Genomic DNA, 25,353 nt, shown 5'->3' with positions numbered 1-25,353 from the left:
ATTAACAATGAGACCAGGCTGACATGAAGCATGTAGCATAAATTGCATTGAATTCTGAACAGCAGAAAATAGTGCATATTGCTGCCTGTTGTTTGTGTGTGTTTTTGTTTTGTATATTTTATTGTGTTTGTTGGCTGAAACCTTCACTAGAGTTCTGAAAGAATGACTTAATTTGAAACATAAATGATGTGTTTTGGTAGTTTTAATGCGTTTTGAATGTGAAATTAACTGCAGTGAAGCTGGAAGTTGGTTAAGACAGTGGATTGAAGAGCTTTGAAAAAAGTGATAATTATTGAGAAATACATACATTCTAATTTAATTTAATTAGAATATAACATTCTAATCTTGTCGGATAACAGATTATGATCGGGTTACAAGCATCACCTGTCAGTCAGGGGAAAAATGTAATGATGCCCAGTATCAAGTGTAATTAAAGTCCAAAGGGAAACAACGTTTTTATTTTTATTACTGCCGATGTCTGAGAGACCACAACCCATAAGATTGGCCTTTCATTACAGAAAAGAGGGTCTCCACTTTGTTGCTAAAGTGAACAATGTGTACCGTAATTGCTGCTAATGTACAGTATGAAATAATGTTATATCATTTTATAATTGTACTAAAATGTATACTTTTTTAAAAAGAACTGCAACATGTTCAAAATTGAAACCAAAGGAAGAAATATAAGCATTCCCCTGATTTACTGCTGCGGTCGCATTTTATTTATCTAGAGTCTAGATCATGTACAGTTTAACTTGTGTGGTGACCTGCACTTGTTACCTTAAAGCAATATTTCTGCTCTATTCAGTTTTGTCAGTTAGGAAGTGTTTAATTTTAGATAAAAGCAAAGATGATAGAAACTAGATCCAATTACCGAAGATATTTGTTTGTCAAATTGTAAAGGCCCATCTAAAAGCACACCCCATATTCCGCACATGTGTAGATATAAATGCAGATAAGCTCCTCAAATCAATGCTGGGGGTCTTAAAATGATCAGTGGGGCGAAAACTATCACCTCTTTGTCTTCATTTAAAGGGGTCATATAATGGTACATGCACTTTTACAAGTTGATTGCACTGAAATGTGTGTTGGCAGTGCCTGTGCACAACCATCCTATCATGCTAAAAATCCATCCAGTGGTTTTGTTTTAATCTCCTTATATGTTTGACCCTCTCTGAAATCAAGCCGTTCGATATTATGACGTCATAATATCCAACGCCCCTCCCGCGATTGTGATTGACAGCAGTGTTTCAAACACAGACCCGCCCTCACGCCCTCGTGAGAGAGCTGTCAATCATAGCATGTGCCGACGCACGTTCATTGTTGATAGCTGGAGTGCTGAGTAGAATGGCGTCTAACGATTCTGGTGTTCTGTTCTTGGGTGTAATAACTAACACAGCAGTCATTTTGATGTTCCTAAATCCGTACAGCTGAAGACGCAGTGGCTGAGTTTGTTTTCGAAGGGAATATTCCCCACGATCAACGTCAATGCTGTCATGTTTGCGCGAATCATTTCACCAGACTGCTTTACAAACGAGGGTCAGTATAAAACTGTTTTTGCTAAGAAGCTGCTCCAGAAAAAGGATCAGTATGAACTATTCGTGTTCCTGCTGCACCTCCAGAAGAACTGAAGTGAGTGTAATGTTTTATTAACCTTTATATTAATCTTTGCAAATAGCTTGCACGCTTCACGATGAATGTGGCTATTTTTACACTCAGGGTACATTTGGGCATGTTTTCTATGTACGACGTGCTCAATATAATTCATAATACCACGTTTATAATGAACAACACGTTATGGTTTTTGTATTATTATTTTAAACGGTGTACGCACAGAACAGAGGGGCGGGGTCAGCAAATCTCATTATCATTTAAAGACACATGCACTGAAACGGCATGCTGAAAACAGCTGTTTTTGACCAGGTAAAATGAGTGTTTTCTTACAATACTAATGAGAATTTTTAATTAAAGTATATTACAAACTTTTAATTCATACCCTAAAAAAACATATTAGCTTGTACAAAAATGACATTATATGACCTCTTTAAAGGGACAATATGTATCTTTTTAGGTATTTTATTATCTAAAATCAATATTTTTATTCATAAATATGTCCTCAATGGTGTCCAAATACCTCTGCCAATGATCTGACTTGTCCTCGTAAACGAAGAATTTATTATCTTTATATACATAGGACGGGTAGGTCCACGGAGGCTTCCATGTAGTTCCGCCATCTTGAAAAACTATAATAGCAGAGAGGGACAAAAAGTACTAGGCCAACGCGTTTCCACAACGCGTTTTCGTTCAGAGCCCGCGTCACGTGACTGAAGTCAACAGAAGCGGAGGAGCAGAGCAGAGAGGCGCTTGTCACTGCCCCGGCAAGTTTAAAAGGCTGCACTTCACGGTTAAGTCACAGGATAACGAGTCATCTTAGTCGATAAAGTCCAAAATAAGACCGTAAAAGGAAACATGACCGGAGATTACAAAAACAAGGGTTTATGTCGGGATAGCTAATGCAGGAGAAAGCTTTCAAAAGAGACGCTGAAGTTGCCTGCTTTCTTCTCGACAGGTAAGTCAATGTAAGTCAATGTTAAGGTCTTAATTACAGGCTTTTTATTTTTATTTTTTATTAGCCTATATAGACCAGCATTTCCCAGCGGGGTGACGCTGGCTTTTGAGTGTTTTCGAAACACACAAACCATACACCATAATTATATTTGAGTAAAAAGTATATGCTCAGTAATACCTTTGGCTTCAAAATACTACAAATTGCACATGTTGTCTATTGTATACTATAATGTATTTTACTGGTCGAGTAAGTATTTTATTCTGACACACGCACACATCTATGGTACAGAGCAGCGTTTCCCAAGACCATTGGTGTCTTCTGGGAAGTGCAGCCCTGATCTGTAGCCTACATACATTAAAAAACACTCAGAAAATAAGCCAATAGAGACACAGTGTGTAACATTACCAGATGAGATGGCCACTGTGACAGTTGTAGGGCTGGTGTTAATGCTGCCAGTGTCTGAAAGTTTGGATGAATAGTGATTAATGAACAGAGACACAGATATCATGAGTGTGTAGAAAGAGCTCATGTGAATATAATTACCTGCACAGTATCCTGAACAGAACACAGTTGGACTAACCAGCTCATAGACATAATAATTGCCTGGACAGGCTTTGACTTTAATGGGAAAAGACCCGAGAAAGCAGCAGTAACTCCTCCAGTGACCGCAGACATCTCGAGTGACGACTCCATCTGTTACTGTTGGGTGTCCACCACGTATCCACAGCGCGTAATCAGTGCCACAACTGAACGGAGCAACACATGTGTCTAGGATATGAGCGCTAGTGTTGTTAATGAAGAGACGATACCAGCCGCTCCAGGAGACAGACATGTCGCCACAGTTTTTGACTGAACCACGTTTATTACTGATGGATCTCCATGTATCGTTCAGCACAGTGTAGGTGTAGCAGGGGTCTGCAGAGAGATTAACTTATGAACATATATTAAGAAATTAACAAGTTTCTGAAAAACATGTTTTACTACAAAATGTAACCAAAAGTGCAGCTTTAGACATTACTTTTTCTTCTTCTGCTAATTCGGAGCGATTCATTTCGATCCACAATATTTTTATCAAATGCATTTATAGGATTATTTAAACATCAATGCGTCTTAAATAAAAAAAACAAAAAAAAAATCTTTTAAATTGGAAGTAAACATAACATACCAGTATAATCATGTGCATATTATTATTATTACTATTTTTTAAGATTTTATGTCCATTTTCTTGGTCTAAAAATGACCATTTCAAAATGACATTGCCAGGTTTTCAGTGGGAATCCATAAACTAATATTAAAGTAACAATATGACATTCAGTTTCCTCAATATTCCATATGCAAATAATGAAAATAAATAAATAAATTAAACTAAATGATTTGACTAAAACAGCAGTATTTTATTTTACAGAAAATAAGTGAGTTTCTCCACAGCGTGTGAAGTGTTTTATTCCAGTCGTGTCCTCAGCAACACTGTATCAGCGGTTTGATCGGGTCTGACTCTAGACTAGCACTATTGAGAGAGAGACAGAGATCTGTCGTTCACTCAGTGACAGTCAGTGTTTGAGCTGAGAAGAGATCAGACACGAGGCGCTCAGAAAAGTGTCACTAAAGCTCAGGATGGACAGATTCGACACATGCGCACTCCGACTGCACCAGTCCTATAGAGGGCAGTGTAGTCGTGACTCGTGTCAGCTACAGGACCTCTGCTCTGAAGGACAAAGAAGAAAGCAAGCTTTGTGTTTCACTTCCGAAGATACACAACCTCAAAGCAACTGCTCATGTTCCACTGTGTATGTGTGTGTGCTGTGCTCTCTGCTGTGTGTGTGTGTTTGTGTGCTCTCCACTGTGTGTGTGCTGTACTCTCCGCTGTGTGTGTGTGTTTGTGTGCTCTCCACTGTGTGTGTGCTGTGCTCTCCGCTGTGTGTGTGTGTTTGTGTGCTCTCCACTGTGTGTGTGATGTGCTCTCCGCTGTGTGTGTGTGTGTGTGTGCTCTCAGCGGTGTGTGTTAAAGTGTGTTTCTCTGGACTTGTTTCTGTTTGCAAATGTTCTGTGCTTTAACATGGTGTGTGTAGCAGTGCTGGGCAACGCTGGTAAATAACGCTCTGTTTTAAAACTGGTGATAGGCACAGTCTTACAAATTATAGGCCTATATCTTTGCTTTCCCAATTTTCAAAAATTTTGGAGAAGCTTTTTGTTAAAAAATTGGATTATTTTCTTGAAAAACATTCTTTGATAAACGATAATCAGTTTGGGTTTTGTAGCACCCGCTCAACAGCTATGGCTTTGATGAAAATCACAGAGGACATTACTACAGAATTGGAGGATAAAAAAAAAAAAAAAAAATCACACAGTTGGAGTTTTTATTGACCTTAAAAAGACCTTTGACACTCTTGATCACGGAATATTGATATCTAAATTGCAGACATATGGAATTAGAGACATATGGATTATTAGTTATCTAGAAAATAGACAAAAATATGTAGAGTATATAGGCCATGAATCTAAGTTGGAAACAATACAGTGTGGAGTCCCTCAAGGCTCTGTGCTGGGGCCTAAATTATTTTATACATTAATGATCTCTGTGATGAATCAAAGATTTTACGTTTTGTTCTTTTTGCGGACGATACAATTTTTTTTTGTATCGGGGAAGAACTTAAAAATTTTAATGAAAACTATTGAACAAGAATTGGTCCTACTTCAGAAATGGTTTAACAAAAATAAACGAAAGTTTATTTAAAAATAAACGATGAAAAATTTTAATGGAAATCACACATAGCCTATGTAAGAAATAAAATTTGTAAAAAATATTGCTGTTTTGAGTAAAGTAAAGTTTGTTAAATTATAAAGCAATGAGAATCCTTTGTTCCTTTATTTTGCCCTATTTGATGTATTGTTTGGAGTTGCTCCAAGAGAACATACTACAGGACTGTTTCTGAGGTCAGGACTACTCAAATTGAAGGACTTGGTTTCTTTACAAACTTTATTAGTTGTTCATAAAGCAAAACATTGCTTGTTACCACATGGACTGCAAACCCTTTTTACTGTAAATAGTGAGACAAGCAGAAGAAATAATGACTTTAAACAACCTTTTGCTGGAAATACCCTCAAACAAATGTGTGTTTCAGTTTCTGGTGTGAAAAGATGGAATTGTCTAGAGAATGATCTAAAATGTGGTTCAAATATGGTTCAATTTAAATAAGTATAAAGAGAAGATACTTAACTTGTATAAAGATGATGGTGAAAATTGTTAAAACTATATCATCAATGATCATGGTCTCGTCGTTGTCTTTGATGCCAGAGTTGTCATTATTGCATTAATGTTTTTTTTTTTTTTTTTTTAGTGTTGTGTAAGCAGAATTAATAAAAAAAAAAAAAAAAGAAAAAGAAATATAAAAAATGGAAAATTGTTAAAATTGAAAGTAGATTACATCTGGTCTGGGCTATTTTTTATTTTATTTTTTTGTCGTTATTATTCTTTTTTCTTTCATGTTGGTGAGGCCATCTAATTTGTAACTTTTATTATAAGAATGGGGTAGGAGTTTATAATTTTTTTTTTCTTCATCCTACTCTTGTCATGGAATGTATTTTTGTTGTGTTTGTTGGATTGTTGTGGCATTTCGTGTTGCATGAAAAGAGAATAAATAAATTAAATGAAATATAGGCCTATTTCCTCTATTTACTTTTTTCCATCTACTGACAGTTATGCTTCAATAAAACCTTGTTTTTTTAAGGTTGCTTGAAATCAGTTATAATCTGTAATCTTAAATAATCTATTTAATTTCAACATTTCAATCAGTTATTGTAGATGTTTCCACATGAAGTACATTTTCTAAGTTGAACTGACAAAACATTTTTTTCAGTGTACATTACCTATTGCAGTCGTCGCCGGTGAGACAGATGAAAAGGCCAAGTACAGTCTTAAGACATCTAAAACAATTATAAATACAAATTAATCAACATGTTTAGGACACAATAAAATATAAATAATATAAATATAAGCTTGTACTTAAAATAATAGTTCACCCAAAAATGAAAGTTCTGCCATCATGGCTTTTTCTTTCACAGAATATTGTATTGTTTATCCCAGAAATTAATCTCACACATCTTTTCCACTTAATGAAACTCTCAAGCCTTTTCTGTTCAAACTAACAAAAAAGCATGTTACGGAGGGGAAGTAACAAAGAGAAAAAAAAGGTAACATTGATTACGTGGAGGACGCACTTCGGCCTCAGCCCCAGAGTGAAAGCAAGCACAACTTCAAGTACAAGTAAAAGTATTTATTTTTGTTACATATTTAAGTGATTAACAAAGGATGGGAATAACTCTTCAGGAGAGAGCATGGCCTAAAATAACAAACAAAAATAGAGGCTAACTAAGGTTAAAGGGAGCTATCTACCCTGCACAAAAACAAAGATGAAAATCAACAACAAAACCTAACCTCTAACCAAAGACAGGAAAAAAGGTATTAAGTTTCAAGTTTGTATTTGTTTATATAGCACATTTGAAAACAGCAAACAGGGCTGACCAAAGTGCTGAACAATACACAAGATACAAAACAAGGACATAACCACACATTCATGACAAAAGCTCACAATGAATTAAAAGCTAAAAAAAAAATAATAATAATAATAAAAAACAAAAAAATAAGGCACCCTCTCCCTACATTCCCCAGACAATCCAAAATGAACACAGCTAACAAGATTCCATACAATACCTTTTAATTACCCACAGGTAGAGATATCAACACTAGAAAGCAAGCTGTGTCACTCTTAGCACGAAACAAATGAGTATAGGTCCACTCTAACTCAAGTATAAGCACGGTTTTCACCAAAACACACAATCTCAGTCTGAGGGAGAAGTTTTCCTCAGCACAGGCTTCTCGAAGTTCTGCATTTATACTGCTCAGCTCAGACTCAGGCATGCTCACAATGAGTTGCAGCTGATGGTAATTAACCTGAGTGAAAGAGAGTGAGGGAGAGAAACAGAGCACAACACAGGGCATACAAGCATTTTCTCACAACACATTATATTAAAAGACCCTGGGACGTAACACCCCCACCACTAAGATTACAGACCAGGGTACGATAAGGTTTCTGTATCACTATCCCAACATACACGTCACCTAAGTTGCCATCCCAACAGATCTGGACAGAGCATCGGCCACAATGTTGTCGGTGCCTCTGATGTGCTGGATCTGGAGATTAAAATCTTGAAGCTTGAGAGCCCAGCGCAGTAAATGCTGGTTAGAGGAAGACATGTTGGACAAAAAAGTTAGAGGATTATGGTCTGTATACACAATTACAGGTAGAGCACTACTCCCAACATAAACCTCAAAATGTTGTAAGGCCCACAATAAAGCCAAAGCTTCCTTTTCGATTGTGCTGTAGGATAACTGACCCTTTGAGAACTTGCGGGAGAAATAAGACACCGGGTGTTCAATGCTTTGAGCATCTTCTTGAATAAGGACAGCTCCCGCACCAAAGTGGCTTTCATTCACCTGTAGTTTGAATGGCAGTTTGAAGTTAGGGGCAGCTAACACAGAGGCATTACTCAACAGGTCTTTAGCAGCTTCAAATGCTCGATCACAGTCACTGTTCCAGCTAAACATTCTCATTGTGCTCAGGAGGTCTGTGAGTGGAGCAACTACAGAGGAAAAGTTTCTGCAAAAACCTCTGTAGTAACCTGACATTCCCAGAAATCGGCGAAGCTCGCGCTTGTTGTTGGGTTTAGGGAACTTAAGAATAGCTTCCACCTTAGCTTCAACAGGTTTCACCCAACCATGGCCTACCTTTTTCCCGAAGTAGGTTACTGTAGCGTTCCCTATCTCACACTTAAACAGGTTCAAGGTTAGCGAAGCACGTTTTAATCTTTCAAAAACCATTTCCAAGGTTTCAATATGGTCTTCCCATGATTCATTATAGACTACAATGTCGTCAAGATATGCATCACAATTTGGTACGTCACCCAACACAATGTGCATCAACCTTTGAAAGGTGGCTGGAGCATTTCTCATTCCGAAAGCAAGGACAGAATATTCCAGGAAATGATCTGGTGTAACAAATTCAGAGATTTCTGCAGCTCGGGTGGTTAGTGGCACTTGCCAGTAAGAGCGGAAAAGAGTCAGGTTTCGTCACTGCGTTTACCTTGCGGAAGTCAGTACAAAACCGGTATGTGCCATCTGCCTTTGGAACTAATAGACACGGTGAGCTCCACGGGCTCTGACTATGCTGAGCCAGACCATGCTGTAACATGTACTCGACTTCGGTTTTCATGATGTGACGTTTAGTTGGATTAACTCTGTAAGAGTGCTGTTTGATCGGTTTAGCGAAACCTACATTGATATCATGTTCAAGAACTGTTCTCCCTGGCTCATTAGAAAACAGAGGTGAATACCGATGCATTAGTTGCATAATCTGACTGGCTTCCTCAGGTTCTAGGTGAGAAAGAAAGGAAGGTAGATCTTTCAATACAGCAGAGTTTAGTAGTCCTTTACTATCTTGTTCAACAACTTCAGCTACAGCAACCGGTAAAGGCGTAGTCACAAGGTTACATGGTGGATCAGGGTTAGAGTCACAAACAAATCCCTTTAACATGTTAATGTGGCATATCCTGGTTTTACGCCACCTATCAGGAGTGCTGACAACATAGTCTGTGTCACTAAGTTTTTCTTTTACAGAATAAGGACCAGTGAACTTAGCATTGAGGGACGAACCAGGCTCAGGTAGAAGTATAAGAACTTCGTAGTTTGGTTGGAAACTACGAGATAGACTTTTTTTGTCATACCAGGCTTTCATTTTGGATTGGGTTGTGGTCAGATGTTCTCTAGCCAGCTTAGAAGCTCTATGTAACCGTTCTCTAAATGAGCTTACATAATCTAGGACTGTGACAGGCATTGCATCCTTAGCCAACAACTGCTCGCTCAACACTTTAAGAGGGCCCCGCACGGTGTGACCAAAGACGAGGTCGGCAGGACTGAATCCAAGTGATTCCTGCTCTGCTTCTCGAATCGCAAAAATCAAGAAAGGTAAGCTTTCTGCCAAATCTTTACCACTAGAAAGACAGTAAGTCCGCAGCATCGTCTTAAGCGTTTGGTGGAACCTTTCCACAGCACCTTGAGATTGAGGATGGAATGCACTTGACAGTTTATGAGTAATTCCAAACTGAGTTAGAGTCTGTGAGAACAGTTTCGAGGTGAAATTTGTACTGCGATCAGTTTGTATGACCTTTGGCAATCCAAAGACAGTGCAAAACTTGATCAGTTCACGAACAATGATGTGGGCTTTCGTGGAACGTAAGGGTATTGCTTCGGGAAAACGTGTAGAAGTAGACATTATAGATAGTATATATTCGTGACCAGATTTGGACTTAGGCAGAGGACCTACGCAGTCTGATAACAGGCGTTCAAAAGGTTATCGCATAACAGGAATAGGCCGCAAGGGAGCAATTGGAAGTTTTTGGTTCGGTTTACCAGCTATTTGACAGGCAGCCCATGAGCGGCAGAACTTGGACACCGCTGATTTTAGCCCTGGCCAGAAAAAGTAGCGTGACACTCGTTTGTATGTCTTGGTAACTCCTAAGTGACCTGAGAGTACATGCTCATGAGCGATTTTCAGGACAGGCTCTCTATACGGTTGAGGCAGAACGATTTGATGAATTGTGTTGAGGGAAGAACGAGCAATGGGCTTCCATCTCCGCATTAATACTTCCCCTTCCCAGAAGTACTTTACCTTATCATGAAGTTTTCTTTTGAGATTCACAACAGACTCAATACAGCTTGCTAAAGAAGGGTCTGTTCTCTGAGCAGCACCCAACGGTTCCCTGCCCACTCCCAATACAACTTTCAGTTCAGGTACATAATCTACCTCACAGGTTTTCGTAACATCCGCCGTCTCTGGCGTCAAGTTTTGATCATCTGAATCAAATAAGAAGCTCTCAGAGAGATCAATAACATCTCCCATCTTCTTTCTTTGGGCATCCGTAACTACACATGCAGGAAAGGCAGCAGGAAACTTTTGCACAAGTGACACTGTTATTTTGAGCTGGTTCCCTAATTACCAAAGGTCTAGGAAAAACATCTCCACCAGCAAGATCGTTCCCTAGAATAACATCTACTCCATCAACCGGTAGATGCGAACAAACTCCGAGGGTTACAGGCCCGGTGACCAAGTCTGACATGAGGTACAAGTCATGTAATGGTAAACTAAGGCATCCCATGCCAATCCCTCGCACTAAGATATTGGTGCCGGAGTAAACAGTTAGAGACGGTAACGATTTTTCACAAATCAATGACTGGACTGATCCAGTGTCTCTCAAAATCTTCAATGACCTACCTACTGCATCAGGTGAATGAGATACTGTGCCATCCAGTAAAAACGGCTGATACGCACTAATAACAATCTCTGCACTACCCTTACTGTTACCGACCGTGTGCACCAAAGCTGCACTTCTAGGCTGTGAAGCAGCAGTTTTCTGTTTCCAAGCCCGACACTCAGAAATTAGGTGACTTGGATCCAGACAGAAAAAAACAAACTCGCTTGTCGTTTTTACGAGGTGAACTTGGTTGTGTGACTGGTTTAGCATGTGACCAGACAGGTCTCACCTCCTTGGTAAAAATGGTAAATGGACTGCATTTATATAGCGCTTTCACAGACCCAATGGCCACCAAAGCGCTTTACAATATTGCCTCACATTCACCCATTCACTCACTCATTCATACACCTTGTTCGTATTAACGTTAACGGAGGACATTACGTTACGCCGAGGAGTAAAGAATACATTCCGATGCGTTAACACAAATTCATCAGCTAAAACAGCTGCGGCAACGATAGAAGTCACTTTCTGTTCGTTTAGGTGAATTACCACATTTTCAGGCACACTACTTTTGAAATCCTCAAGCAAAATTAGCTCTTGTAGTTGTTCAAATGTAGTGACTCGATTAGAAAGACACCACTTCTCAAAAAGTGTGCGCTTTTCTCGGGCGAACTCAACATAAGTCTGTTTGGCAGTTCTGGCATGAGAACGGAACCTTTGTCTGTACGCCTCCGGTACTAGTTCATACGCTCTAAGTACCGCGGCTTTCACAACGTCATAGTCAAGCGATTGTTCTAGTGGCAAAGCAGAGGAAACGTCCTGGGCTTTCCCAGAAAGGCTGCACTGCAGAAGCAATGCCCACACGTCTTTAGGCCAGCGCAACTTCCCGGCTATGCGCTCAAAAGTAACAAAATAAGCATCTACTTCGCTTTCCCTAAATGGTGGAACCAGTTTCAAATACCTGCTTAAATCAAAATTTTCATTGGCTTCAGCCTCACGTGGATTTTGAGGTGCAGCAGAATGGCTATCAGAAGGAGTGCTAGCAGAAGGAGTTCGTGAACGAGGCAAAGGTACAGGTTTGCTTTCCAATTCTTGCTTTTCAATTCGAGCCATCTGACGCAATTGAATATCCCGATCAGTCTCCGCCTCTAACATGCGCAATTTAACCAGCATTGTTTGATGCTCTTGTTTTTTAATCATCTAATCGAGTTCTTTCATCTTTAACGCCAACATTGGGTCGACAGAAGGCTCTACCGCAGGAACACCAGGAGGGCCATCATCCGACACAACTCCCTCTGCAATGTCGGGCGACACCTCCTCCCTGCCAGAGGGTTCTGGTAGAATTCCCATTTCTTCAAGTTTATCGCGCAGTACTTGCTTGATAACATGTTTTGCTGCTTCTGTAGGAACAGTAATATTAAAAAAGTTAGCAATCAAAATTAAATCCGCTTTCCTACAACGCTCAAAGACTTCTGTGGTAGGAGAGAGAGTGAACTTAATCAAGTCAAACTCCATCTTACTACCACAGTTTCCTCCCCACACCAAAAAAAACCTGCCAAACAGCCTATGAAAAGAAAAAAGTAAACTTACCCACGAATGAGTGACTTGACACTATTATTAACGGGAACGGACGAGCCCCCACTTGTTACGTTCCCCTCCCAGTCTAGGGGTTAGGAGGGGAAGTAACAAAGAGAAAAAAAAAAAGTAACATTGATTACGTGGAGGACGCACTTCGGCCTCAGCCCCAGAGTGAAAGCAAGCACAACTTCAAGTACAAGTAAAAGTTCTGTAAAATTTATTTCTGTTACATATTTAAGTAATTAACAAAGGATGGGAATAACTCTTCAGGAGAGAGCATGGCCTAAAATAACAAACAAAAATAGAGGCTAACTAAGGTTTAAGGGAGCTATCAACCCTGCACAAAAACAAAGATGAAAATCAACAACAAAACTTTCCTGAGCTCCCTCTCTATCCATATATAAAAATATTAAAATAAAATAAGGCACCCTCTCCCTACATTCCCCAGACAATCCAAAATGAACACAGCTAACAAGATTCCATACAATACCTTTTAATTACCCACAGGTAGAGATATCAACACTAGAAAGCAAGCTCTGTCACTCTTAGCACGAAACAAATGAGTATAGGTCCACTCTAACTCAAGTATAAGCACGGTTTTCACCAAAACACACAATCTCAGTCTGAGGCTGGGGGAAAAGTGTTCCTCAGCACAGGCTTCTCGAAGTGCTGCATTTATACTGCTCAGCTCAGACTCAGGCATGCTCACAACAAGTTGCAGCTGATGGTAATTAACCTGAGTGAAAGAGAGTGAGGGAGAGAAACAGAGCACAACACAGGGCATACAAGCATTTTCTCACAACACATTATATTAAAAGACCCTGGGACGTAACAAAGCACTATTGCAGCTCTACAGTATCTATATGAAGTATGTGTGTGTCATACTGATATAAAAAGCTAAGTTTGCACAACCAAAAGAAACACTGATTCAATAAAAAACAAACATTTTCAATAATTCATTAACATCTAAACCTCTGCTAATTCTCAGATGAATGACAGAAAAAAAGTCAGCCTGGTTTGAAATAGATATTTATTTTTTTCCAGTTGATTTCACATTAAGCTGTGGTTGAAGTCAGTTGTAGTTATTTTGTCTATCTTTTCTTCAGTGATTCTGCTTGTTAACGTCAGGTTTCTTTAATAATCAAACAATCATCACTCAATGAATCACTTAATTATCTCATTAAAGTGGTCATATAATGGTACATGCCCTTTTTTATTGTACTGAAATGTGTGTTGGCAGTGCCTGTACACATCCATCATAAAATTATAAAAATCCATCCAATGTTTTTTTTTTAAACTATCTGTCTATCAAATCAAGCCGTTCGACCTAGTGACGTCACACGGTCGGACGCCCCTCCCACGATTTTTGATTGACAGCAGCGTTTCAATACAGTCCCGCCCTCGCTCGTGAGCGAGCTGTCAATCATCATAGTCTGCGCATCATTGTTGATACGCTGGAGCACTGTCTATGAGCAGAATGGTGTCTAAGCGATTGTGGTGTTCTGTTCTTGGGTGTAATAATGAACACAGCATGATTTTGATCCGAACCGCTGAATCCGAACCGCTGAAGACGCAGTGGCTGAGTTTTGTTTTCGAAGGGAATATTCCCCACGATCAACGTCAATGCTTTCATGTTTGCGCGAATCCTTTCACACACCAGACTGCTTTACAAACGAGGGTCAGTATAAAGCTGTTTTTGCTAAGAAGCTGCTCCTGAAAAAATGATCGGTACCAACTATTCGTGTTCCTGCTGCACCTCCAGAAGAAGAAGTGAGTAACGTTTTATTAACCTTTATATTATTTATATTAAACTTTGCTAATCGCTTGCTGCACGCTTCACGATGAATGTGGCTATTTTTACATTCAGGGTTCATTACGGGATGTTTTCTATGTACGACGTTATAAATATAATTCATAATCCCAAGTTTATAATGAACAACGCGTTATGGTTATTGTGTTAGAAACGGTGTACGCACAGAACAGAGGGGTGGGTTGAGCAAAGCTCATTATCATTTAAAGACAAATGCACTTAAACTATGGAGCTTATAATATGACAAAATTATTTGAATTTGAATTGTCTAAATTTGAATTATTTGCAAGTGTAATCTAACAAAATTTAATTTTAGGTGGTAGTTTAACCCTCTGAGGTCGGCAAACGCGCCGGCGCGTTTTGCCGAATTTTCTTCACATTGTAGCACTATAAACTTAAATTACTCCCTCATTTATGGTCATACAGAAAAAAGAAATATAAAAAAAGAATCTGTGATATTTTTACTTTTGTAGGTGTCCACTTACAATCAAATCAAAACATTGTGCTTTTGTAAAATAAAGAAAATAAACAGGGTGTGCGTTCTGCCTCTCCGTCGCGGTGAACTTTTTTTTCTTGAGCACGTCTATAAACTGAAACAAAACTCAGTGAATACTTGTCACACATTTATGAGCCATATACCTTTATAAACACTTAAGTGTGTACTTTTAAATGATCGGATTCATACTGAAAACAAATATTCTCTGTTTAAGTAATTTGTATAAAACCAACAAGATGTCCAGCTTCTCAAACGCTTGCTCATTACAGTTAATTTGGCCACGCCCACTCGCGCAAAAGACATTCACATGCAAATCTCCACATGGGACGCGAACGCGCTCATTACCTCAAAAACAAAACACCAAAACACTTCACAAGTCTCTGCTTTTCGTCCAGTTTGAAAGACGCGCCGTGAGCTTACATTGGAATTACCTCAGAAGAAGAAGAACGCGATTTGAAGACAAGGAAGATGTAAGGTAAGAAATTCTTACATATTAGTTTGTTATTGTTGCATAAATTTCACATTGCAGTTGAACTGCTGCTAGATATATGGTGAATATTATAATATTTAGACCCGTGTTTACTGTTACTGTTTGTGGATATCTGCTCAAATGTAGATATGTATATGGTAATCATAATGTTTTATATTTGAGCGCGATCGCGTTTGAATGTATCATATTTGGATCGCGTTTGAAAAGCACCAAACGGCTTCATGTTTTTACTATTATCTCATGCCATATCATCATAACGAATGGAAACATTTGAAGTAACATGATAATCAATATATTTTCTCTAGCTTAGTTGTTACTGAAATATTTTGGAAGATTTATAGGCTGCTTATATGGTTATTGTTATTATTATTTTATGCAGCACTGCGCATAGCCTATGCCTATAAGGCACAATAAACCTGATGTTCATTATTATTGGAAACATTTATGTTTGTGTGTATGTGTGTATTCTGTGAATTTTAAAAAGCAATTTTAACCAGAAAAATCTAAAATGTATTCCCAAAATCGTGCAGGTCTATAGTTTCTCTTGATATCAGTATGTTCACTTTTTTTTTTCTTTCAGGGCCCAGATGCCACTCCTGCTGACTTCAACATTCACATGAGTCTCTGTACATGAACATGGTAAAGTGAAAATCAAACACCTTGGAAATGAAAGGTATGCACAATGTTTTTAGGAATGGCACAAAGGTCTCTGTCTTTGGATAATAGTTTTCAATGAGTGCTTTTTTGTCATTTGTTTTGTATCTTTGGATTATGTTGTTGTAAATAGATCCAAACAATTTAAAAGCCATTCTTTTTTAAATCTCCTCATTTACAATATTGTGCAAGGTTGCTCAGAATGATAGGGCCCTGATAGCTCCTAATAGGGCCGTTAGGGGGAGGTTCTTTGTCTTTCTCAGGTGAGAAAAGCTTACATATTAATGAGGTCCCGCATAAGGCTTTTTCACACAAAACACGTCGTAAAATTTTTAAATCAATATATTGTCTTATCTGAATGAGCAGTCAGGGTGATTTTCACATCGTTTTAGAGCAAATATTCTAGGCTACGTCATACAATTTTCAAAAGTCTTGTGAAGAAATAATCAGTATGGGTTTCATGACCTTATTTCAGTGAGATTTTTTTTTTTGTATTTTCACAAACCACGCATAAATGTCATTATCTCAAAACTACAAACTTTTACATACATGCTGCTGATATATTATTGTAGCAGAGTTTGTGCTGAATACAGTGTAATTAGACTTTAGCCATGAAAATGTCACAAGTAACAGAAATAAACATAAATGTCAGAGCATGTCAGAACACCTCCAGGGCCCAGAAAACAGCTCAGACCTCAGAGGGTTAAATAGTTCTGAATTTGATTTTTTTTTAAACGAATATTGAACATTTGAAATTTAACAAATTGAAATGTTTTTATGGCTGAATTTTATAGATGTATTTTCAAATAGCTAGTTTTTTTTTTTGTTCTGAATTCTTACACTGCAAATATTCAGTTTAATAAAATACAGATTTAATTTTGTTTTGTATTGATTGTATCTTAATTTTAATTAATGTTTCATCAACCAATTGTCTGGATTAAATAAATAAGTAAATATATTAGAAAATAGATAATCACAACACGGAGTCGCCGGCGCGTGAGCTGGAGCTGGTCTCATAAACTAACCGAAACTCAGCATATACGTACTTGCCTCACAGACCTGAGACATATATAGAAAGCTTGAAATGTCTACTTTTAAACAGAACAATTCAAAACGAAAGAAAACAGACTGCTCTCTGCTTATGTAATCCGTATGAAATGTGCATTTCTCTCTGGCGCGTTCACTACTGCGAAGATCGCGAGTCAGCATCGCTTCATCTTTCCAGCCGACACTTAACATAATTATTATTTTTTTTAAATAAACAATTAAAATGTCTCCTGATATATTTTACATATTCATAATCATTTATTTTGCTGGTTCGTTGTGACAGCTTTTAGGTGCTTTATTGGCAGCGCCACACTTACATGTTACATGAACACATCAGCACCGAAAACATGGAGATTTTTTTCTTTTGGGGGGCATTTTGTTTGTGTTCAGGCTTTCTTAGTTGTCTTTAGGCGCAATGTTACGAGGACGCTGCTAATAAAGATGCGAGTAGGCATTGGATTCACGTTTATTATTATATTTAAAAAAATACCCCAGTTTTTATGCCGGTCGTATCATTTTATTTTGTTTTATTTATCCGCCACACCTTAAAGGCCGGTCCGTGCACACACACAATATTACGTAACACTCTGCGCGTATGTTTTAAAAACATAATTTAACATATAAATAACACTTTTTAAATAGCCCACTTAAAGTGTTTATTACAAATAAATGACTAAATGCTAAAAATGAATAAATGCTAATGAACACACATGCATTTACAATTCTGTGAAAACAGGGGGTGCTGCAGCACCACCAGCACCCCCACTTCCCATCCCTGCATTATATGACCCCTTTAACTCTAAAAACACTGCTTCTGTGTTTCTTTGAACACTCTGCTAGAGTTTCCCTTATGAACACTGAGTGATGGTAATTCAACACGGGGGAATTTACTGTGTGAAGTGACAAACCAGATCTGATTCATTACATCAGCATACAGATAAAAGCAAAAACACTGTTTATACTTACACAGAATAACAGGGGGGTGAGTTTTTATAAAACCTGAAATATGAAGAAAAAGTCAATAAAAAACACTGACAGTCTGAGAAAACAATAAAAACAACTGAAATTGTATTGGATTGAATCTGAGAAACTACATTCATCATACGTTCACAGTTCATAAGGTTTTTGGGGCGATGAGAGCAAACCTTTAAACACAAGAAGAATACTCACCTTTATGAAAGGAAGCCATTGTCAGTTTATTTCTGTGTATCCACAAACCAGTTCAGAGGACGAGTTTCCTTTACAGATAGAGAATAAACAAATTAGCCATTGCATTGACGCATGACTTATAAAAAGCTGTTTTCGCTTTGTTTCAAACACACATGTAAAACATTCCACAGCATTTGATTTTGGATCAGAGTTCAAATTGAGACTTTTAAAACCGTTATTGTCAAGCACAATGCAATAAAGGAAGAAACAACTTGATCAATTTCTCATAGTTTATGAGGTGGCTATTGGCTAATTCGTACGAATGACCAACCCCTGACCCCGCCCCTAAACCTAACTCTGACCCCGCCCCTAAACCGACCCTTGACCTACCCCTGACTCTGCCCCTAAACCTACCCCTCACCGGCATTTAGACAAATCGGTATTACATAATGTTCTGTTGTTTTCCTAGAAATTAATAATCAAAAGTGCTCTGGAGTTATTTCATCATTGAAAATGTTAGTAAGAGTCCTGACCTGGTCAAAGCCCAAATTACTCAACTATAACTACACATAAATCAATTATAACTTTTTTTTTTAACTACACAACTGTAACACACACACACATTAATACATGTATATGACATAAAGAGAGTGATGAGGATCATTATGAGCAGAAAGAAGATCTAACCTGATATAATCTGATATACAGTGATCATCACCCGACACGACTGACTGAAGAAAAAGTTTGTTTGTGTTGAGATGATAAGTTATCTGTCCATCATTCTAATGTGGAAATATGAAACCAAGTCCCCTGGTTTCCTTCCTCAAATACAACTTTCCTCAAAATGTGTGTAATTTCCTCAGTTCCCCTTTCTCCCTATTTTTCTCAGATCGCCGCGACCCGGCATGGATAATCCCAACATATCCAACAGTCTTGTCCATCCCTCAAACTCAGATTATTGACTCGTGTCATAAATATATTGTACATAGATGTTGTGATCAGATTCTCTCATTATTTCATAGATATCTACAGTTAAGACTTTCATATGTTACATTTTAAATATGTTGCAGAAGATGGCTTAATTTCCTTTTTTATTTCACAAATATTTTTCTCAAATTAGAGTCAGTCTATTATATATATATATATATATATATATATATATATATATATACATACATATATATATATATATATATATATATATATATATATATATATAAAGCCAAGAGAAAATATGATCAGGTGATTTTGGGAAACTGTTGATCTGAACTGCTGATAATGCTTTTTTTTCTTCCCTCATCACTGAAATCATTCATAACTGATTGCTGTAAAATGCATTAATAATACAACACACTTTCTAAATGAAATTAAACAGTCTCTGCTTGAAAGATGTAAAAATGGACATGATTCACCGGCATAGAAATAAAGTCAGATTTGTTGTATTTATTGAAGATTTAATTAAGATCGTGTTGTACATAAAGCACGATTGATTTGTTATTGTTTCAATGTTGATTCGATGTAAAATAAGTGATTTTATTTTAATGTTCATCTTAATCTATTTTTTATAATTGAAATAATATTATTTCAAGGTGCAAACCTGATGAAAAAAATCAATGTTAAATATCGATCTTGATTCAATGTTGGTCTGTTATCAGCGTTTTAAAAAAGTGCCTCATAGTCCAACACAACTCTCCATAATGGAGACCAGAATACTGTGTCGACCATGTTAAAAGCAGAGCATTAATTCTAATAGCAGCAAAACTTTCACTGAACTTTACATTTGCTTTCACTAAAATTCTCCAATAAATACATTGAAACATGTAGTCTACAGTATCACAAACAGCTATTAATGACAAAACTGCAAAAATGTGTAGATTGATAGAAACCCTAAAGCATTTAATTATCATTTAAGTAAAGAGAGACTGATAGGAGTTCCTTCACCCAACTAGACTGACTACACAGAAATATGTGTACAGAAGATTATATGACCGTTCTCTGTTCATCCAATGAGGAAAAAAACAAAACAGATTTTGTCAATCCTTCCTGATAAAATTAAAATTAGCATTCAAATTTAGACAGAAAACATGCCAAAAACATATGAAATGAATACAAAGATCACATTTCTAAAAACATGGTTAAAGCCACACTAGGTAGGAATTCCATTTTGGTCAAACAACGACCCCTAGAGTCGCTGTGGACTACTTGTATTTAACGTTACTGTCGTAAATACCACTCACGCAGAGCAGTCTCTTCACTCACGGCCTGATCCCCTCCCCCCTATATACCGGTCCCTGTTCAGTCGGATGGAAGCTGTAACGAGTGGAAATAAGGTGTGTCCCCTTTAAGAGCTGCGCGCGCCCTGTTTAACTGACGGCAGTCTGTATTGTATGTGCGCCTCGAACACCCCGTAGGCGGGTTGTTTCTGTTTAATGCTCATTCTTGTCCTATTTTTGTCTATCAAGTAATGCTGTGGACGGTAGAACGTGTGACAGACAGTTACACGAGTTTGATTGGGGAATAGACAACGCGTTACAATCGTCGGACATCGAACAAGCACAGCTAGCCTCCGAAGATGTCCAAGTTACTAATCCATCAACAAGAACGGCAGGTGCTTTTTAGCTCATACCAACGAGTGAAAGCTTGTCCGAGTGATATACAATATAGGCTAAGTAATATAGACTCACCTAAAGGATTATTAGGAACACCTGTTCAATTTCTCATTAATGCAATTATTTAATCAATCACATGGCAGTTGCTTCAATGCATTTAGGGGTGTGGTCCTGGTCAAGACAATCTCCTGAACTCCAAACTGAATGTCAGAATGGGAAAGGTGATTTAAGCAATTTTGAGCGTGGCATGGTTGTTGGTGCCAGACGGGCCGGTCTGAGTATTTCACAATCTGCTCAATTACTGGGATTTTCACGCACAACCATTGCTAGGGTTTACAAAGAATGGTGTGAAAAGGGAAAAACATCCAGTATGCGGCAGTCCTGTGGGAGAAAATGCTGTTGATGCTAGAGGTCAGAGGAGAATGGGCCGACTGATTCAAGCTGATAGAAGAGCAACTTTGACTGAAATAACCACTCGTTACAACCGAGGTATGCAGCAAAGCATTTGTGAAGCCACAACACACACAACCTTAAGGCGGATGAGCTACAACAGCAGAAGACCCCACCGGGTACTACTCATCTCCACTACAAATAGGAAAAAGAGGCTACAATTTGCACAAGCTCAACAAAATTGGACAGTTGAAGACTGGAAAAATGTCGCCTGGTCTGATGAGTCTCGATTTCTGTTGAAACATTCAGATGGTAGAGTCAGAATTTGGCGTAAACAGAATGAGAACATGGATCCATCATGCCTTGTTACCACTGTGCAGGCTGGTGGTGGTGGTGTAATGGTGTGGGGGATGTTTTCTTGGCACACTTTAGGCCCCTTAGTGCCAATTGGGCATCGTTTAAACGCCACAGCCTACCTGAGCATTGTTTCTGACCATGTCCATCCCTTTATGACCACCATGTACCCATCCTCTGATGGCTACTTCCAGCAGGATAATGCACCATGTCACAAAGCTCGAATCATTTCAAATTGGTTTCTTGAACATGACAATGAGTTCACTGTACTAAAATGGCCCCCACAGTCACCAGATCTCAACCCAATAGAGCATCTTTGGGATGTGGTGGAACGGGATCTTCGTGCCCTGGATGTGCATCCCACAAATCTCCATCAACTACAAGATGCTATCCTATCAATATGGGCCAACATTTCTAAAGAATGCTTTCAGCACCTTGTTGAATCAGTGCCACGTAGAATTAAGGCAGTTCTGAAGGCGAAAGGGGGTCAAACACAGTATTAGTATGGTGTTCCTAATAATCATTTAGGTGAGTGTACTTACAAGTCCAACAGCATGTGAGGACGTGTTGGGGGAAGTGAGGTAGCCTATGCCGTAAAGCAGTCGAATTTTGTAGTTCTTTTTGTGCTCGGGTTACTGCCCGAACCCCGAAGTTTAAAAGTATGATTAAAAACGATACAGACCCCGTCAGGCTATGGCAGACGTGTCATTCAACCTATTGTAAGTCGATGTACCATCACAAGAGTCTTGGAAATATATTATGAATGTTGAAAAGTTACCTGGTGCTGCTTTAAAGGAGTTGTGCTCAAAAAGTGGGTTTGCAAAGACGACCACAGCTTCACATTCATCTTCAATGTTTAAAGCCCAAGTTTGACCAAAGTGACCAAAATCATCATCAAACTGCTCTTCATTACAAACTTCAGCATGTCTAATATTCATGACCGGTGTGAATAGATGAATCCATTGTTTCTACATAAAACTCTGTCATAGTTTGAATAAGTACACAGAGTCTGCAGAGGTGGAAAGTCCAGGGGTCAGAAAGTAAAAGTCCTGCCATATGTTTATTCCACCCATGAACTCACACAGCAAAAACTCCAGTGTTAAATGAACTCTCCTGTGAGTTTATTTGGCTCCAGAATCAAAAGTGTTAAAGTTAATGAGATAATATAGTGATTGATTGAGTGATGATTGACCATTATTGAAGACACCAGATGTTAACAAGCAGAATCACCAAAGGAGAAAATCAATTTTTTAAATTGCCATTATGGTGATCAGTGTTTGCTTTAGTTGGGCTCTTGACCCTTAAACTAATAGCGTTAGATTTTGTTTGGCTGTTGTATCCGAGTTATAACTCTTAGATGAACAACAAGAAAACTGATCAGGGTCCTGTACCATGAAGCCGGTTTAGGTGGCTAGCCAACTATGTTTCAGTTTAGTTTCCGCCAATCCTGGGTTTTAGGTACTATGAAAGTAGCTTGGCTTTAAGCGGTGTTCGTCGCATGGTATCTTACGCTGCACAGCTAACCTGCTCCGGTGCAGGTTATGTTCTGGATTCAAGATCTCAGACTGAAGTTTTCACCTTTTCTTCCAAATCCTGTGACATCTCAGCGCAAATTGTTTGACGAGCACTTCGTAGAGAAAGAGTTTTTAGCCAGACAAAATCCCCTTGCCTTTCCTGATAGTAACTTGTATGAAAGATACAGATTTTCCGCGGAAGGAATGTCTTATCTTTGTGAACTTCTTGAGCCGCACAAACAATTCAACACGTCGAATTCATGCACTAACTCAAATGGTATTGCGTTGCGTTTTTTTCCAAGTGTCGCACAGAAGCTGGGGGAAAACACGGTTTGTCGAACCATTCGCAAGGTGGTCCTCGCTCTGCAGGAGTAGCCTACATGAATACTTTCATTAATAGTGTTCCCCGGACATTTATCGACCATGTCCATAAAAGACGGCTTTTATAAAATTAAATGTAGTCAAGTCATCTTCTTCATTTATATAGCGCTTTTAACAATGTAGATTGTTTCAAAGCAGCTTCACAGAGATAAACATATAATTTAAGGTAACAGATTGTTTGGGCATTATAGCGGTTCTTTAATAAAGTTAAATTCCAGCTAAAGTTAGTTTTGATTGATTCGCTTCCGTCGCAACAATCATTTGTTAATAAATTAGGGGCCGCTACTGTCTATGTGCTGTGCTGATACATGAGCACGGGTGAACCAAGGACTTGAATGAGGGGCCGAATTCGGCGAAATGTAAGTTTATTTAATTACAAATAAAAAAAATGATGAAGACCAGTTTATTCACTTCAAGACATGTAAAACAGCCACGTTTACGCATCGCCTTAGGCCTACTACAGGGTTCATTTTCAAAACGTAAATGTAAGGGCCCGTCCACACGGAGACGCGTTTCACTGTATACGTATACATTTTTTATCGTATTGGCGTTTCGTCCACACGGATCCGGCGTTTTCAGAGACTGAAACCGCTATTTTTTGAAACCGGGTCCCAAGGTGGATAAATCTGAAAACGCCGCCCTTGCGTTTTCGTGTGTACGGCCAATCCGTACATTTTGTGAAACGATGATGTCATCACACCAAGTGTCAACTAGTCAGACACCGCTAAGTCACAGCAACAATTGCCGACTACATGCTTGTGTTCGTGCTGCAGAAGCTACTGAGCCTCTTTAATTTCTTTATTTATTATTTAGGCCTACTTGAATGTATTTTTATTTCATTTTTTTATTTTTTTAAATTTAGGCCTATTTATATTTTCTTTCTTATGCTATGATGCTTGTCTGTTGTCTGATTAAGACATTTTGTAGGGATGGGCGTTTCAAGAAAAAATAATATTCGACGATCGCTGGGAATTATTTGATTATTATTCAAAAAACGGTGCACCCTGCCTCTCATGATCACCGGTAAAACGGCGTTCGCTCAAATTCCACTCTGACATTAAATTTCTCTGTACTGTAGGCCTACGTGTTGTAGCCATTAAACAACATGTATTTAGTTTCATATTTATGTGTGAATAATATGTTATTTTTTTTTATTTGATCTATGTTGATTATATGAAAAGTGAACAGCATGTAATCATAAGATGCGCAATATATCGGGAGACATAGGCTAATTTTGACCACATTAAGTTTTGTTTTGTATAAAACCTTTCTTTAAAGTGAATTTCGTTTTGTATAAATTGTATCTTAATTTTAATCAGTGTTTCATCAACCAATTGCCAATATAGCAGACAATTTAATCAGGACATGGAGGCACTGGCGCGATATAACTTGCATTGCTCGTGAACTGAGCTTGTCTCATAAATGAACCGAAACTCAGAAATGTATCTATAGAAAGCTTGAAATGTCCACTTTTAAACAAAACAATTCAAAACGAAAAGAAACAGACAACTATCTTATGTAATCCGTATGAAATGTGCATTTCTCTCTATGCACGTTCACATACTGCAAAGGTGGCGAGTCTGCATCGTCAACATCTTTAGCCGAGACTGACACAGAAAAAAATTGTTTATTAATAAACAATTAAAATGTCTCCTTGCTATATTTGACACATTCATAATGATTACTTTTGCTGGTTCTTTGTGGCAAGCTTTACGCGTCCGCTAACTATCGAATATCGTGACTCATATTTTGCACCAGGCCATTTATGGTTTTTCATATTGTTCAACAAAGTTCTTGATAAAAAAGAAAAGAAAAAAGAAGCTACTGTGCCTAATATTATTGTTGTATACAGCGCGCAAGGTTTATGCGCATTCTTTAAGTCTTCTTCTCCGTTTTTAGTGTATGTCTGTGGCAGAATTACAGCGCCACATACTGGTCTGGCATCTACACTACATCGTTTTGAGTCGGTTTCAGTGGTTTCGTGTGTACGCAGATATTTATTGAGACG

The 25,353-nt window shown here is 38.2% G+C and overlaps 1 protein-coding gene across 9 annotated transcripts in view; it reads right to left on the bottom strand.

The window, feature by feature from the left end:
- LOC307152024 (hemicentin-1-like) overlaps nt 1-25,353 on the bottom strand; it is a 258,180-nt gene that overhangs the window by 51,711 nt on the left and 181,116 nt on the right. For 3 of the 9 annotated variants that reach the window (XM_079860387.1, XM_079860386.1, XM_079860388.1), the window contains exons 2-7: nt 18,119-18,186; nt 17,915-17,947; nt 6,587-7,802; nt 6,434-6,490; nt 3,110-3,481; nt 2,972-3,025 (exon numbers count right to left, since the gene is read on the bottom strand). In XM_079860387.1, coding sequence (XP_079716513.1) covers nt 2,972-3,025; nt 3,110-3,481; nt 6,434-6,490; nt 6,587-6,611 — 508 coding nt within the window. In that variant the 5' untranslated portion in view covers nt 6,612-7,802; nt 17,915-17,947; nt 18,119-18,186. The remainder of the gene's footprint in view (nt 1-2,971; nt 3,026-3,109; nt 3,482-6,433; nt 6,491-6,586; nt 7,803-17,914; nt 17,948-18,118; nt 18,187-25,353) is intronic. The other 6 variants (XM_079860385.1, XM_079860383.1, XM_079860384.1 and 3 more) reach the window with 4 other exon arrangements.

The sequence above is a fragment of the Squalius cephalus genome (assembly GCF_949319135.1).
Source record: "Squalius cephalus genome assembly, chromosome: 2".
NCBI lineage: Eukaryota > Metazoa > Chordata > Actinopteri > Cypriniformes > Leuciscidae > Squalius > Squalius cephalus.
This window is presented reverse-complemented; position numbering and strand designations above follow the sequence as displayed.